This window comes from Neoarius graeffei, chromosome 18 (genome assembly GCF_027579695.1).
Source record: "Neoarius graeffei isolate fNeoGra1 chromosome 18, fNeoGra1.pri, whole genome shotgun sequence".
Lineage (NCBI taxonomy): Eukaryota > Metazoa > Chordata > Actinopteri > Siluriformes > Ariidae > Neoarius > Neoarius graeffei.
In genome coordinates, this window is record NC_083586.1 from 68,036,453 (window position 1) to 68,053,554 (window position 17,102).

The 17,102-nt window shown below is 42.0% G+C and overlaps 1 protein-coding gene across 2 annotated transcripts in view; it reads right to left on the reverse strand.

The window, feature by feature from the left end:
• LOC132866513 (uncharacterized) overlaps window positions 1–17,102 on the reverse strand; it is a 70,942-nt gene that overhangs the window by 21,122 nt on the left and 32,718 nt on the right. The window contains exons 3-4 of one of the 2 annotated variants that reach the window (XM_060899325.1): window positions 16,735–16,939; window positions 13,452–14,054 (exon numbers count right to left, since the gene is read on the reverse strand). In XM_060899325.1, coding sequence (XP_060755308.1) covers window positions 13,452–14,054; window positions 16,735–16,887 — 756 coding nt within the window. In that variant the 5' untranslated portion in view covers window positions 16,888–16,939. Of the gene's footprint in view, window positions 1–13,451; window positions 14,055–16,734; window positions 16,940–17,102 lie in introns of those variants that run through there. The other variant, XM_060899326.1, reaches the window with a different exon arrangement.

Below are 17,102 nucleotides of genomic sequence, written 5' to 3' on the forward strand. Positions count from 1 at the left end.
CTCTCTGGCTAAAATGCGTACATTGCAATCCTGGAATGAGTGTCCTTTGTTGTTAAGATGAAGATAGACAGCAGAGCCCTGACCTGAGGAACTGGTTGTTTTCAGTGACTCACAGGAGGACAGAGAGATCCAACAATCCACCGATCACCCCAATGACTCTCTAGGCCGTTCACACCCAGCCCCCAGTGACCCACACCAACAGGATGACTTAACGACACCTTAGGATTGCTTTTCATCCATGAGAGGATAAATACCTGATACTCCCTATTAGTCAGACAGAACTGAAGAAGCCTTTCGGATGAGAGGTGAAACGTCTTCAAGAATCTTCAAGCAAGTCCAGTTGCTCTTTTTACCACCCACAGTTTATTATGACCTGGATGACTGAGAATCTTCACAGACATTGGAGACAAGATTTTCAAGGTCAGCTACTATTCCTGGAACAGGAGACAACCACTCATTCGTTCCACTCATGTCCAACCAGCTGCAGGTCAGCGGGTGTCAGGTGGTCCTAGCTTCATTGTGGATATGAGTGGGAATCGGCCATAAGTAATGCATAAAACACGTTAAATCAGCAGTCTGTCTGGCAGATACAATTCCTGGTAAATATGTTGTATGTTTGTATGACAGACAGTGGTGGATAGGCAACATTCGTGCATTATCAGAGGAGGAACAAGATGTACAAGTAACATTTATGCATCCTCATGGTCCCTCTCAGACTTACAGCTGGCCCAGGAGAGAGGATAACTGTTGGGTCCCTCCAGTGCATGTCATGAAAATCATTGATGCCCCACTTACATCAACTGGCAGGCAGTATAAACTTCCATCTGATGTGGAAAAGCAAATCAATACACTGTTTAAGCTCTTCAAATAAAGTATTTTTAAGGTTGTTATTTTTCCTACACTGTAGGTTTGTAATTGTATTGTAATATGCCATAAAACAGCATTTCTGTCTATTGTAAAACATGCCGTACTTGATACCTTAATCTTTATAGTTTGGTTTAGGGTACCAACTTCATATTTTGTGCATTTGCTAATCAAAAACTCTTTCCAGTGGTATAATTGTTTTTATGGTAGACCTTGTCATACATTTGTAATATGCATTTGAATTATAGGCACAAAATGGTTTTTAATTTTTAAAGCCTAATAAATCAGAAAGTTTGATTTCTTTTGAACACATACATAGTTGCCTAAAGAGTACTATAACATGAGTAATAAATAAGAAAATTTGAAAGATCTGGTGTGCTTTAATGTGGAGATATGGGGCGTCAAAGTTGCTCCAAAGCACGTTTTTTTTTTTATGATGTTCAGCAAGCCATAACTTGGCAAATATTGAACTGTGAACTTTCTATTTTAGTATTTAAAGGCGTCTGGCATTGAAGAACAATCCTTGAAAATTTCATGTATCTTGCATGAATAGTTTAAAAAGTAATGACTTATGGAATTTAGGTCCGTTTTCTGTAGCACGCGTTTCAACAGTGAAATTGGGGCCACGACCCTTTTTTAAAGCCCCTATATCTCAGAAACTAATGAAGGTACAAGCCTAAAATATTGTACACTATTTATTGGGCACACTGAATTTTTCCAGAAAGTATGAAGCAAATCTGAGGTGGTCAGTGGTGAACATTTTTCTAAATCTGGTGATTTGGGACAGAATTACCCATATATACTACGCCAGTAGTTTTAGGTAGCGTATATGCACCCAACTGGGACAATGACATTTTTTAAGAAACTTTTTTTTTTTTAGAAATCCCCGATCTTCAATCCCATTACCTCATATTAGGGGGTGACTTTAATTGCTGCTTAAATCCAGTTTTGGACCGGTCTTCCACTAGGGTCATTCGTGGTTCAAAATCGGCCTGTGTCATTAAATCTTTCATGGCAGAATACGGAATCACTGACCCCTGGCATTTTTTTGTATCCCCAGACCAAAAAATTCTCATTTTTCTCCCCTGTACATCACTCTTTCTCACGTATTGATTTCTTTCTGTTGGATGATAGATTGTTCGCTTATGTAAGTACAATCTCTTACAACTCCATTGTCATCTCTGATCATGCCCCAGTGTCTCTTGTGCTCTCTTTTCCAAGGAAACCTACCTGTCATAACCCGTGGCGTTTTAACTCACTCCTACTTTCAGATGAGGCATTTACTACTTTTATATCAAGCGAAATAGACTTTCATATCCACTTATGCTACTCCAGGGGTGTCAGCCTCATTGATTTGGGAGACCTTTAAGGCATACATTAGGGAACAAATTATATCTTTCTCTGGATCTCAGAGGAAACGGTTAATGGAACGCCAAACCCATCTTCTTACTCTAATAGCACAGCTTGATGGTTATGCCTCTGCCCTTTCTCCAGAGTTATTTAAGAAACTGATCACTCTAAAGTCTGAATTTGATACATTAGCCACTGAGCAAGCAGAAACCAAGTAACTTTAAAGCCTTTTACAGCTCTCTGTATAAGTCTCATCATAACACTGACCCCCATGCCTTAAGGCCAATTTATGCTGACAACCCAGTCCTCGCAGACGGCGTCGCAGATACCGTCTGCGTAGCCCCCCCACCTTCGCAGATGCTCTGCACGCACCTCCCAAAAATTGTGACCACCGCAGAAGCCTCGCAGACAGCGTCGCAGACAAGAGGGCTCTGATTGGTCCACTCTACATCCGCTGTACACGCACTTCCGCTTCCCTACTTTCCCGGTTTGTTTTGTTTTCACGACCGCCATTTTTAAAAACACGAGCGAAGATGGAGCAGCACGAAGAGCAGTTGATCGAGGAAGTACGGACATCTATACGACTCCAGTTCTAGTCATTATAAGTAACCGGAGGATAAACACTCCACTAACCACACTAGAGCTGTGCAATATATCGTATTTTTATCGCGATATCGATATTGGTGTCAAACGATATCAAAATTCATAATATCGATATGAAACGATTTTTTGTCATTTGTCGAAAGGGACGTGCACAATATTTCTACAATGGCAATAAAACAACAATAACATTGACGTGACAGTAAGGTAAAACGAACCCTTCTGTCCCCTAAGGCACACCGTAGCCTTGCATACGTCATCCATTCTACTCCCGCGATATCTCCGCAACAGTAAAAAATCAATTCTTCTGTTTTCATACGTGTCGGGTGATTTGATATATTGATTTGTTAATATGTTGTTTGATTTGCTTGCTAATAGTTATAATAATACAATTAACATATTTACGTCATATTTTTGGATGTGGGACTGGGTAATGTAAAAATGGCATCTACGGAAGAAAACAAGCACAACAATATTAGCACATATCCAGCTTGCTAGCTGTGTTAGATGTGTTAAACCGTGTGGATTTAAGTGGAATAATTGCGAGTCGTCCTGTGGTCAAGGCAGCGTTTTAAGGTAAGGCAATTTGGTTATTAATGTTGCCCGCCGCGGCATGTTTACTTGGGTTCATTTGATTTTGACTTGTGCATCTGCAGCTAGCATCATGCTTTGAAGTAGGTTCTGCTAAGGACGGGTTTATTGCGCGATGTAGACGGACTCAGATGTAATTACATTGTTTTTAAAATTCCGTGCGCTTAAAACGGTGTCCCCCTGCTAATCATGTAGCCCTAATCATGTGTTGCTTTTACTTTTCGAGTGAAATATCTCTGCAAATGGTATTTCAATGCTGACATGCCAAAAAGATAGCGGAGTCCACATTTGGAAGATGAAGGAAGAGAAGCCTGATGCTTGAAAATAGATCGCTTAATCCACAACGCATATCTGTATTTGAGACATAACCTGCAACTAGTGGGGATGTTTTGGAATGACTGTGCATGGGGTGTTTTTGGCCACAGAACACTAACCCACAGTAGTAGGAGGACTACTGGGTTCGTGGATTTTGTCTGTTGACTGAGCGACGCATGGTGTTTGCCTTGTGCCATTTCACGGAGCATCTAGCCGCAGTGCCACCTACACTTTCAGGGAATGTTTACATGCCGCTGAGCTATTTTCATGTATGTTAATTCTTAAGGACTTGTCTCTATATTGTGCGTGTTCACACACGGACTGGCCATCGGGAGTAGCGGGAGTTTTGCCGGTGGTTCAGTGTGGGCCGGCGGAGAAAAAAACAAAACAGTTGCGCGCTGGCCTTTAATATGATAAGCAATGTTAACAGTTTCTTTAACAAACTGTTAACATTGTTTATTACAGTTGCGCGCTGGCCTTTAATATGATAAGCAATGTTAACAGTTTGTTAAAGAAACTGTTAACATTGCTTATCATATTAAAGGCCAGCGCGCAACTTTTTTTTTTTTCTCCGCCGGCCCACAAACTCCCGCTACTCCCAATGGCCAGTCCGTGTGTGTGCGTGTTTTAATGTTGGTGTCTTAACAACACACAAGCTTACGTTGTAGTGTGTGTGTGTGAGAGAGAGATTTTATCCTTGGCTGGCTACGAGCCAGTGTGGACGTTACGCAGTAATCACTGGTAATAGCAGCGCTGGCTCCATCCTCTGTGATCGGAAATGTTGAGTGAGGAGAACGTGAGCCTTGTGCAGGCTATAGGACCTATGCAAAGTACGCGCTTGCACAGTAAATAGTTTAAGTAAAAGGCGTTTCAGGGTACAACGGGAAGGGTTGACAGGTAGCCTATGAGGCCTGTACTATAAAAATGTGGCCCGGTGCCTCAGGTGTTGATGATCAGGGCTTTAAAAAAAGGTGTATAAATATCGTTTTAAAAATCGCGATATCGATATTTACTGAAAAAATCGCGATATTGATTTTTTCCAATATCGAGCAGCCCTAAACCACACCCACCAACTACTCCTAGCGATTTCGCAACTTCACGCCCCCTTGCGTTGTGGCGGTGAATAACATCGCGCACGCCTATTACTCCCCGCTCAACGATAAATTACAACTGTCTGCGAAAAGCTATCTGCGAAAGCCTTGTCACAAGAGCATGCAGAGGCCTTTAGTCTCATTTTTTAACAGAATAGAAATGCCCTCCATCTCCTCTGATCAGCGAGAGACTTTAGACCAAAATCTCACTGAGGTGGAACTCACCAAGGCCATCTGCTCTATGCAGTCTGGAAAATCCCCTGGGCCCGATGGCTTTCCGATAGAATTCTATAGAAAGGTTTCCTTTAAAATTGTGCCCCTGCTGTTAAATATGTTCAATGAATCCTCATCATCTGGCACTCTCCCGACCTCTCCTCGACAAGCTTCTATCTCTGTAATACTAAAGAAAAACAAGGATCCAGATCTTTATTCTTCCTATTGTCCCATATCATTACTCAATGCTGACATTAAAATTCTTGGTAAGGCTCCCTCTCTCTCAGACTGGAAACTGTCCTGCCCTCTATCATACACCCAGACCAAACTGGTTTCATAAAAAATAGGCATTCATTCTTTAATTTACGTCTCTTCAATGTCATTTATAACAATAGCAATTCCCAATGTCCAAAGGTAGTTGTGTCCATGGACGCAGAGAAAGCTTTCGATAGGGTTGAGTGGGACTACCTACTCACCTGTCTCTCTAAATTTGGGTTTGGTGATGACTTCTTAGCCTGGATTCAACTTCTTTACTCTTCCCCTCTATCCTCAGTGCGTACAAATAGTAACTTCTCTATTTTCCCCTTCACAGGGGTACTAGACAGGGCTGTCCCCTGTCACCTCTCCTTTTTGCAGTGGCAATTGAGCCGCTAGCCACTGCACTCCGTAGCCTGTCAGCTTTTAAAGGAATCACTTGCTATGGCATTGAACAAAAAGTATCACTGTATGCTGATGATCTGCTCCTGTATATCTCTGAACCACTCGAATCTATGCCACATATTCTTGATACTTTAGAGCAGTTTGGGTCTGTGTCAGGGTATAAGATTAATCTAGATAAAAGCAAAATCTTTCCTATTAATCAAACTGCTTGCCTGAGTCTGCTGTCAAAACTCCCTTTCAGACTGGCAAAAGATGGCTTTACGTACCTTGGTGTAACTATTTCTTCCAAATACAATAACCTCTTCAAGCTAAACTTTGAAACACTACTTTCACGCACTAAAGATGACTTTAGCCACTAGACTTTATTGCCATTGTTGCTGGCAGGCAGAATAAACTCTGTCAAAATGAATGTCCTCCCTAAATATCTGTACTTCTTCCAGTGCATTCCAGTATTCATCCCAAAGTCCTTTTTCCATAAACTAGATACAGCAATATTACAGTTTATCTGGAATAAAAGGGTCCCACGGCTATGTAAGACAGTTTTGCAGAAACCTAAAACAGATGGGGGGGATGGCATTACCTAATTTTTTACACTATTACTGGTCAGCTAACCTACAGATAGTTATGTACTGGATGCAGGTGGATCCTGACAGCTCCCCTGCTTGGTGCCTAATGGAGGCCCAGTCATGTACACCAGCTTCTCTATATGCGCTAGTTACTTGCTCCCCTTGCTTGACTAGTTTTAAGCCTGGGAAAAATACAGTTAGGTCCATAAATATTTGGACAGAGACAACATTTTTCTAATTTTGGTTCTGTACATTACCACAATGAATTTTGAACAAAACAATTCAGATGCAGTTGAAGTTCAGACTTTCAGCTTTAATTCAGTGGGTGGAACAAAATGATTGCATAAAAATGTGAGGAACTAAAGCATTTTTTTAAACACAATCCCTTCATTTCAGGGGCTCAAAAGTAATTGGATAAATTAACTAATTGTAAATAAAATGTTCATTTCTAATACTTGGTTGAAAACCCTTTGTTGGCAATGACTGCCTGAAGTCTTGAACTCATGGACATCACCAGACGCTGTGTTTCCTCCTTTTTAATGCTCTGCCAGGCCTTTACTGCAGCGGTTTTCAGTTGCTGTTTGTTTGTGGGCCTTTCTGTCTGAAGTTTAGTCTTTAACAAGTGAAATGCTGCTCAATTGGGTTGAGATCAGGTGACTGACTTGGCCATTCAAGAATATTCCACTTCTTTGCTTTAATAAACTCCTGGGTTGCTTTGGCTTTATGTTTTGGGTCATTGTCCATCTGTATTATGAAACGTCAACCAATCAGTTTGGCTGCATTTGGCTGGATTTGAGCACACAGTATGTCTCTGAAAACCTCAGAATTCATCCGGCTGCTTCTGTCCTGTGTCACATCATCAATAAACACTAGTGACCCAGTGCCGCTGGCAGCCATGCATGCCCAAGCCATCACACTGCCTCCGCCGTGTTTTACAGATGATGTGGTATGCTTTGGATCATGAGCTGTACCACGCCTTCGCCATACCTTTTTCTTTCCATCATTCTGGCAGAGGTTGATCTTGGTTTCATCTGTCCAAAGAATGTTCTTCCAGAACTGTGCTGGCTTTTTTAGATATTTTTTTTTAGCAAAGTCCAATCTAGCCTTTTTTTCTTGAGGCTTATGAGTGGCTCGCACTGTGCAGTGAACCCTCTGTATTTACTTTCATGCAGTCTTCTCTTTATGGTAGATTTGGATATTGATACGCCTACCTCCTGGAGAGTGTTGTTCACTTGGTTGGCTGTTGTGAAGGGGTTTCTCTTCACCATGGAAATTATTCTGCGATCATCCACTACTGTTGTCTTCTGTGAGTGTCCAGGTCTTTTTGCATTGATGAGTTCACCAGTGCTTTCTTTCTTTCTTTCTTTCTCAGGATGTACCAAACTGTAGATTTTGCCACTCCTAATATTGTAGCAATTTCTCGGATGGGTTTTTTTCTGTTTTCGCAGCTTAAGGATGGCTTGTTTCACCTGCATGGAGAGCTCCTTTGACCGCATGTTTTCTTCACAGCAAAATCTTCCAAATGCAAGCACCACACCTCAAATCAACTCCAAGCCTTTTATCTGCTTAATTGAGAATGACATAACGAAGGAATTGCCCACACCTGCCCATGAAATAGCCTTTGAGTCAATTGTCCAATTACTTTTGGTCCCTTTAAAAACAGGGGGGCACATGTTAAGGAGCTGAAACTCCTAAACCCTTCATCCAATGTTAATGTGGATTCCCTCAAATGAAAGCTGAAAGTCTGGACTTTATGTCCATTATATAACTATAACCTGAATATGTTTCAGTAAACAGGTAAAAAAAAAAAAAATCTGTGTCAGTGTCCAAATATATATGGACCTAACTGTATACTTGTTTCATCTACCTTGCACATCTGGAACCAATTCTGTAAACACCTAGGAATTAGTATCCCCTCACTCTCTGTGCCACTCAGTAATAACCCTTTGTTCCCTCCCTCAATGCAAGATCACACTTTCAGATTATGGATGCAGAGAGGTCTGTGCACAGTCAGGGACCTGTTCATAGAGGGTGTTTTTGCTACTTTTCAGCAGCTAACTGAAAAATTTCAGCTTCCCAGCTCTCACTTTTTCAGGTATTTACAAGTAAGAGATTTTTATAGAAAAACATGGAAAGATTTTCCACATATCCCTGGAACTAATCCTATTGATAGAATCTTAAATGCACCCCTGGCAATGAAAGGTATGGTCTCCACACTTTATAGCATCATACTGTCTCTCTGCCCTCCCTCAGACAGGACTCTTAACCCTTTGGTCCCAGGATTTGGGCATAGATCTGGATGCCAGGCATGGGGTCATCCAGTGTAAACTCTTGCACCGTGTATACTGGACAAAGGTTAGACTGTCCCGACTCTACCCCAACACTGACCCACTTTGTGATCAATGTCATCAGCATCGTGGCACACTTTTACATGTTTTGGAAGTGTCCCTCTCTTCATGCATACTGGACTTCTATATTTTCTTCCATCTCAGATGTATTTCGGATACAGCTAGAACCATGCCCAGTTGCAGCCCTATTTGGAGTCCTACCAGATATAATTAAACTATCCAGCTCTAAATCTGATTTTGTTGCATTTCTTTTACTTATTGCCAGGCGTTTAATATTAATATGCTGGAAAGCCCAGCACCCACCCTCATGATAAGAGATACCTTAATGTTTTCAAAACTAGAAAAGATTAGGCACCTAGTGTGAGATGCTGTATCTAAATTTGATAAACTCTGGCAGCCTTTCCTCCTGTATGTGGATTCCTTTGTCCTGCAGCCTCCAGATTTGCCATGAGCTGCCCTGACAGCATTTGCCATGAATGTCCAATATGTCTTGATATGCTGATGGCCTACTATTTACTTTGGCTCCCTTTTTGTTTTGTTTTTATTTTTAGTTTTCTTTCCCTTCTGATTTTCATACAGCCTGGACAAGGTGGGTTAATGGGTGGTAAGTGGGCAGGTAGAGTAGGGTGGATAGAATGGGGTGAGGGTGGATAGGTGAGAGTGGGGTTTGGTTTATTGTGTATTGTGCCAATCTTATTAGATTTTCTGTTGTATTGTTTTATCATTATGGAATGGATCTCTGTTTATTTATTTTATACCTTGAAATAAAACTAAATAAACCATGAAAAAAAAAAGTTTGCCCTTGGGGTCTTTTTAGACTTAAGTAAAGCTTTTGATACTGTCAACCACAGTATTTTGATTTCCAAATTAAACAGATATGGAGTGGAGAATATTGCCCTAATGTGGTTTAAAAATTACTTAAACAGAGAACACTATTTATCTCTAAATGGATACTCTTCCACCAAATCCAGAATCGTTCCTCAGGGTTCAATTCTTGGCCCTTTATTAATTTTTGATTTATATAAATGATTTAGCCATATCTTGCAAACATCATCTTCCCATATTATCTGCTGATGACACTAATCTTATTGCAACACACAATGACTTCAATCATTTGATTAATAGTGTGAATGATGAATTATCTAATATTTCTAAATGGTTCCAACTCAATAAATTAACACTTAATGTAAAGAAATGTAACTTCGTGATCTTTTGCAACACAAATAAGTCTTCCCCAAAAAAGCTAGCTAAATAATATGTTAACGGTTCTGAAATATTGCAAGTAAAATGTACTAAATTTTCGGGAATTATAGTTGATGAAAGACTTAAGTGGTCAAAGCATATCGACCTTGTTTGCAAAAGGTTTATGAAGATGCTGGGCACATTAAGAAAGGTCTGTCTGTTAATACATCCCTCAGCCCACCTAACGCTGTACTACAGTTTCTTGATTCCTTATTTGAATTACTGCAATATTGTTTGGGCAGCCTCTTACCCTACTCATCTTAAATTATGTATTATTCAGAAGAAGTTCCTACGGTTCATTTCATATTCTAACAGATATGCTTCATCTGCACCACTTTTTGAAAAATATTCTTTACTGCCAATTCAAAAACTGAATATGCACCAAATGTTTATTCATTCACAAGTTTATTTACAAAAACCAAAATCTCCCTGACACTTTCCAAAATTTCTTTATCTACACATCAGATGTCCATTCATATCACACAAGACATAGTAACAATAATAATCTATACTTACCCTTTTCTAGTACATCACACCATCAATTCAACATATCTTATAGAGGCCCTAACCTACGGAATGAACTACCTCTCCCATTAAGATCCATATCTTCCCTCTCAACTCTTCAAAAAGCAGCTTAAAATACATTTTACCTTTTCATGAATCCTCCAGTCATCGCATCTATTCTCTGCCCTCTCCATTGCCTCACTTCACATTTGTTTATGTTTTGTGTCTTTTTGTGTCCTTTTTCCATGATTATTATCCCTCCTTGATGTTTCTCTTCATTATGCACCTTGTCTCCTTATTATTCATTTACATTGTTTTGTATCTTGTTTCTATATTTTCCATTTTACAATGACTATTTTGTACATTGTCTCCTTACTTTTTAAAGTTCTTTTGTTAGCCATCATCATAATGATTGATGCTGATTATTGATAGGGATGGAACTCTTGAACAAGCCCTTCGGGCTTCATTCCCTCCTTACACCATTGTTCTTATGAGGGCTAAAATAAATAAACCTAACCTTTTGTCATTATTGTTTATCGCCCTCCCGGCCCTGTGGGATGTTTCTTTGATGAACTGGACATCCTACTCAGCCCCTTCCCAGACGATAGCACCCCACTGATGCTCCTGGGAGACTTCAACCTCCACCTAGAAGCCTCCCACTCTGCTGCCTTCCTTCCCCTACTCCACTCCTTTGATCCCTCCCTGTTGAACTCTCCTCCAACCCATAAAGTTGGCAATCTTCTCAACCTGGTCTTCCTCCGAAACTGCTCTGCCTCAGATCCCACAGTTACCCCTCCCCATGTGTCAGACCACCACTTCATCTCATTCTCCCTCTCTTCCTCTCCACCGATCATCCCCCTCCTACCCCCACTGTTACAGTCTGTCGTAACCTCCGCTCCCTCTCTTGCCTTCTCTGTCACTACCTCCCTCCCCCTGCTTGAATCCTCTGCATCCTCCCTGCTCTCATCACTGGACACATCATCTCCTCTTGTCTCCAGGCCAACAAGATCTTCCCCTCCTTGTCCCTGGATATCCCAAACACTTCACTTCTACAGAATCGGTCAAGGTGCAGCAGAGAGGACGTGAAGAAAATCCAGGGCCCCTGCCGACCTGTCCTGCTACCAGCCATGGTACTTGCAGAGTTCACAGCCTCGCTCAAATCAGCCATGATCAAGTTTTATCACTCGAAAATTCATACCTTCATCTCCAACCCTTGTCAACTGTTTTCTGTCTTCTCTCCTCTCCACCACTGCAGAGGACTTTGCACAGTCTTTTTTGAGGAAGAGATCATGGCCATCCACAACTCCTTCACCACACCTGCCTCCCCACCCTTACTCTCTGCTTTTTCCTCTTTCCACTTCAGATGTCTCCCAGTTCCTGCTCTCTCGCTGTCTGACCATCTGTGCTCTTAACCCCATCCCGTCATCTCTTTTCCAGACCATCTCTCCTGACATCCTCTCATTTATCGCCTCCCTTGTCAACTCCTCCTTGTCCTCTGAATACTTTCCCTCCAGCTTCAAACGGACCCACATCACTCCTCTGCTAATAAAAAAAACAAAAACAAACAACAAAAAAAAGACACCTTAAACTCCTCTTTCATCCAGAACTACCACCCTGTTTCTCTTATTCCCTTCCTGTCAAAGACGCTTGAATGTGCTGTTGCTACCAACTCTCCTCTTTTCTCTCACAGAACAACCTCAGAGATCCTCACCAGTCTGGCTCCCAAGTCAGACACTCAACCGAGATTCACTGACGGAGAGAAGTGCAAGCACTTCATATAACTCGTGCTGCCTCCTTCTCCTCAGTCCTGATTCTCCTTGATCTTGCTGCTGCATTTGACACTGATGGTCACTCCGACCTCCTGCCATCCTTATCAGTTCTAGAGATCTGCGTGACAGCCCTAGACTGGTTCAAGTCCTACCTCTCTGGTGACTCCTTCCAGGTCACCTGGTCTGGTACTATATCAGCACCACGCCCACTCACCACTGGTGTCCCTCAAAGTTCAGTCCTTGGTCCACTTCTCTTCTCCCTCTACACCCAGTCTCTCAGCCTAATTCTCTCTGCTCATGGTCTATCCTACCACTGCTATGGTGAAGACACCCAACTGTTTCTCTCTTTTCCTCCTTCTGAACATCTCTAGGTCTTCTTCACCCAATGCAAAGAACCTAGGGGTCATGTTCAACAACAAACTCTCTGCCTCAGCGAACATTGCTGCAGTGACCCAAACGTGTAGATTCCTCCTCTACATCAGAAGGATCTGACCTTTTCTTACCACCTACTCTACTCAGCTCCTGGTCCAAGCACTGATCCTTTCCCACTTGGAGTACTGCAACTCTGTACTTGCTGGCCTTCCAGCTTCTGCCATCAGGCCCCTGCAGCTCGCCTGGTCTATAACCTCCCTCACCCTTCCCATATCACCCCTCTGCTTGCTGACCTGCATTGGCTACCTATCACAGCTCGCATCAAATTTAAGACATTGGCGCTAGCTTATCAGGCTCTCAAGGGATTAGGGCCAGCATACTTCCAGAGTCTGATCCACCCCTACACACCAGCCAGATCCCTACGCTCCGTTACTACTGGTCACCTGGCCCCTCCTCCTCTTCTGCCCAGCCTGCTGTCCGTCCTGGTTCCCCCGTTGGTGCAGTGACCTTTCCATTGAGGTTAGAACTGCCGACTCCCTCACCACTTTCAAATGCAGACTGAAGACCCACCTCTTCAGGCTGCACCTCTCCCCTGCCCACTGTGAAACTGCATATTGGTCCTGATCAACCCAGGCTGTTTACTGTCTAGGCTGGGGTTAGCTGTTTGAGCTCTCTATTTAGTTGTACTCTGTATCGTTGGTTTGTTTCCTTGGCTGTTTGAGTATTGGTATTTCAACAGCATATTACACTATGTTTTGCTATCACTTGTTCAGTTGGCATTTGAACTTTCTTGTCTAGAAGTTCAGCACTGCGTGTACCTGACTTTTGCACTTGTACGTCACTCTGGATAAGAGCATCTGCTAAATGCCATATAATGTAATAATGTAATGTACTCCGCCCCTCACCTGGCATTAAAGAATCTACCCTACCCCTCACCTGGCGTTAAGGCTCTCTTCCGCCCCTTACCTGGTGATGTAGCTCAGCTTCTCTGTGATACGTTAGCAATTTGCAGTGTCTCTCTGCCACCTCCTTCTTCAGTGCAGTGATGCTAGTGTGGAGAAGCTCCATGTCCTTCATGGAGAGATCAGTGTTCAGACCGACTGATCGCACAGAGATCATCATTTCTCCTGGAAACGCTCGGTCACCGTTACACCACTGCACACGCATCACTGACATCATTCTGCAGCAGCTATCTTCATGTTTTTCCTTCTTCAGACTCAGTTCTTCAGTCGCATGTGTGACATCCAAATTCCTGCAATCCACCAGCGGCACTGAACTCTGTTTAACCAGAGCGTAAAGCGTGTGTTCATCAGTGTGTGTGCGCGCACTGTGCAGCGTGTGTTCTTCAGTGTGTGAAATTTCCACTGGCTCAGGTTCGCTTTTAAAATCACCGCCATGAACGTCCTCCACCCGTGAGTGTGTGTGTTGGTCTTCATGGTGGATGTCTGTGGGATGTGGCTCAGTTTTCCACTCAGACATCAAACAGAATTCCGATTTCAGTGTGCCATTTTCCTGCTGTTCCGTTAGGAAAGGATCCGGCTCCGTCTTCACTTCAGGACACGACACTGCCTGATGAAAATGAGAGTATAAACATTACACACACACACACACACACACACACCAATTCCAGAAATGTTGGAATGTTTTCCAAATTACAAAAAACAGTGATGTTAATTTATGTGAACCTTTATTTAACTGACAAAAGTACAAAAAAAGTCCTAAAAAAATTAATAGTTTTACTGACCAACTTAACTGTATTTTGTAGATATAAATGAAGTTAGAATTTGATGCCTGCAACACACTCAAAAAAAGCTGAGACAGAGGTAGGACCATTGTGTGACATCACCTTTCTTTTAATAACACTTTTTAAAGGTAGACTGCGTTTCAGATTTTTCAAGTTTAGGTAATTTAAAAAAATTATAATAAATTTCCCGACACCCAATTATTTTTGTTTAGTGATCTGAAAGCTACTGAATTCGAATCATAATCTTCCAATTTAGAATTTTTTTAATAGAACAATTAATGACTTTAGAGTCGCGTGGCCCTAAATTCTCTGCTATTTTTTCCTGCTTCACCATGACCCAATTCAAGACACTACATCATGCATCACGTGGTGGGCTTTCCCAGTTCACGCAAGGCATTGTGGGATACAAATTTGAAAGAGGAGAGAAAATGGAGGACGTGAGTGTGCGAATGAAACGTGAAAGAGCGACTACAGTAACGGAAAGCGAGAAGAAAAGACGTTATGTTGTGAAGGAAAGGAAACGCAGGACCAAGCTAATAAATATGGGTGCTCAGCGAGCACCTCGGTGCGATCAGCTGTTCGTTTAGCAACAGAATGATGGAACTGTCAGTGCACGCTCAAAGGGAAACCTGTAGATGCAGTAATGTGACACTGGATGCCAGCTGCCATAAAACCCAAAAGTAGTAAAAGAAGAAGAAAAACCTGCGCATGCGCACACGGACTTCCTCTGTCTGCTTGACTGCATGAAGCGAGCAATTTCATGCATATTATTTACTTTAATCCCCTCAAATTAAATTATTTCCCAGCCACAGAATGGCCTGATTTTTTTTGATATTGCAGAAATATACATATATCACAATGGCCACATTTCAGAGGGCACTAAATTTCACTGATTTTATGAAATCAAAAGGTTCTATAGCTTTAATCATATGGGATCTGAGGATACTAAAGTGTTGCAGTTTTGCAATTGGAATTTTTGTCCATTCTTGCTTGATACAAGACTTCAGCTGCTCAACAGTCCGTGGTCACCGTTGTCTGATACTCCTCTTCATAATGCACCGTACATTCTTAATAGGAGACAGCTCTGGACTGGCAGCAGGCCAGTCAAGCACATGCACTCTGTGTTGACGAAGCCATGCTGTTGTAGCCCATGAAGAATGAGACCTGGCATTGTCCTGCTCAAATAAGCATGGACTTCCCGGGAAGAGACGTCACCTTGATGAACATGTCTCTCTAAAATCTCAATATATCAAATGGTACCTTCACACACATGCAACTCGCCCATATCATGGGCAGTGATGCCCCACATACCATCACAGATGCTGCTTTTGCACCTTTCTTTGATAAACTGGATGGTCGTGTTCACCTTTGGCACTGAAAACACGACATCTGGTTTTCCTGAAAACAAACTGAAATATGGACTCATCTAACCACAGCACACGTTTCCACTATCTTTCAGTCCATCTGAGAGGAGTTCAGGCCCAGAAAAATCGGCAACGTTTCTGTATATAATTCATGAATGTGTTTCTCCTTGTGTAATCCAGTTTCAGGTTGCGTTTCTGAATGCAGTGACGGACTATGTTAAGTGACGATGGTTTTCCGAAGTGCTCCCAAGCCCATGTGGCTGTATTTGTCACATTAGCATGACGGTTTATCAGGCAGTGCCGCCTGAGGGCTCGAAGGTCACGCCCATTCAACAAGGGTTTCCAACCTCTCACTTTACGCACCAAGATATCTCTGAAATCCCTGAATCTTTTCACAATATTATACACTGCAGATTTTGAAAGACCTAAAATCTTGCACTGATGAATGTTCTTTTTGAATTGACTAACAATTCTCTCATGAACTTTGGGACAAAGCAGTGAGCCACGCCCCATTCTTGCTTGCAAAGACTGAGCCTTTGATGCTGCTCCTTTTAAACCCAATCATGTGACCGCTTAACCTGCTTATTGTGGAATCTTCCAAAATGGTATTACTTGAATATCCTATAAACTTTTCACTCTTATTTTGCCTCTGTCCCAACTCTGAGTGTGTTGCAGGCATTGAATTCTAATTTCATTTATTTACAAAATACAATTAAATTTACAAGTAAATCTATTGAAAATCTTTTCTTTGTACTTTTGTCAGTTAAATAAAAGGTTCACGTGAATTAACACATCAGATTTTTTTTTTACTGCATTTCGCAAAATACCCCAACTTTTCTGGAAATGGCGTTCCGTATATACAACCAGTAAAACATTTGGACACACCTAATTCAGTGGGGTTTTTTCTTTATTTTTAATTCTTCTCTACATTGTAGAACAATGCTGAAGCCATCAAAACTAAATTAACATAGATTAACATATATATAGAATTATGCAGTAAACAAAAAAAAAAAATGTAAAAGCAAAATGTTTTATGTTTTTGATTCTTCATCTGGCATTAAAGCTCTACCCTGCCCCTAACCTGGCATTAAAGCTCTACCCCGCCCCTAACCTGGCATTAAAGCTCCACTCCGCCCCTCACCTGGCGTTGTAGCTCAGCTTCTCTGTGGTATGTTAGTAATTTGTGGTGTCTCTCTGCTACCTCCTTCCTCAGCGTAGTGATGCGAGTGTGGAGAAGCTCGATGTCCTCCATGGAGAGATCAGTGTTCAGAGCGACCGGTTGCACAGAGATCATTTCTCCTGGAAACGATCTGTCACATCACTGCACACGCTCCATTGACATCATTCTGGGAAGAACCAAGGAGACACGTACATCATTACATCAACACACACCTCGCCAAACCCCTGACCAATCAGAGAACAAGGAACAGATGGGGGCTGTTGTGGCCATTTTTTATACCAAACATTTCCTTGGCCACGCGAGGCAGAGTGTGGGGTTGTTTAGACGCG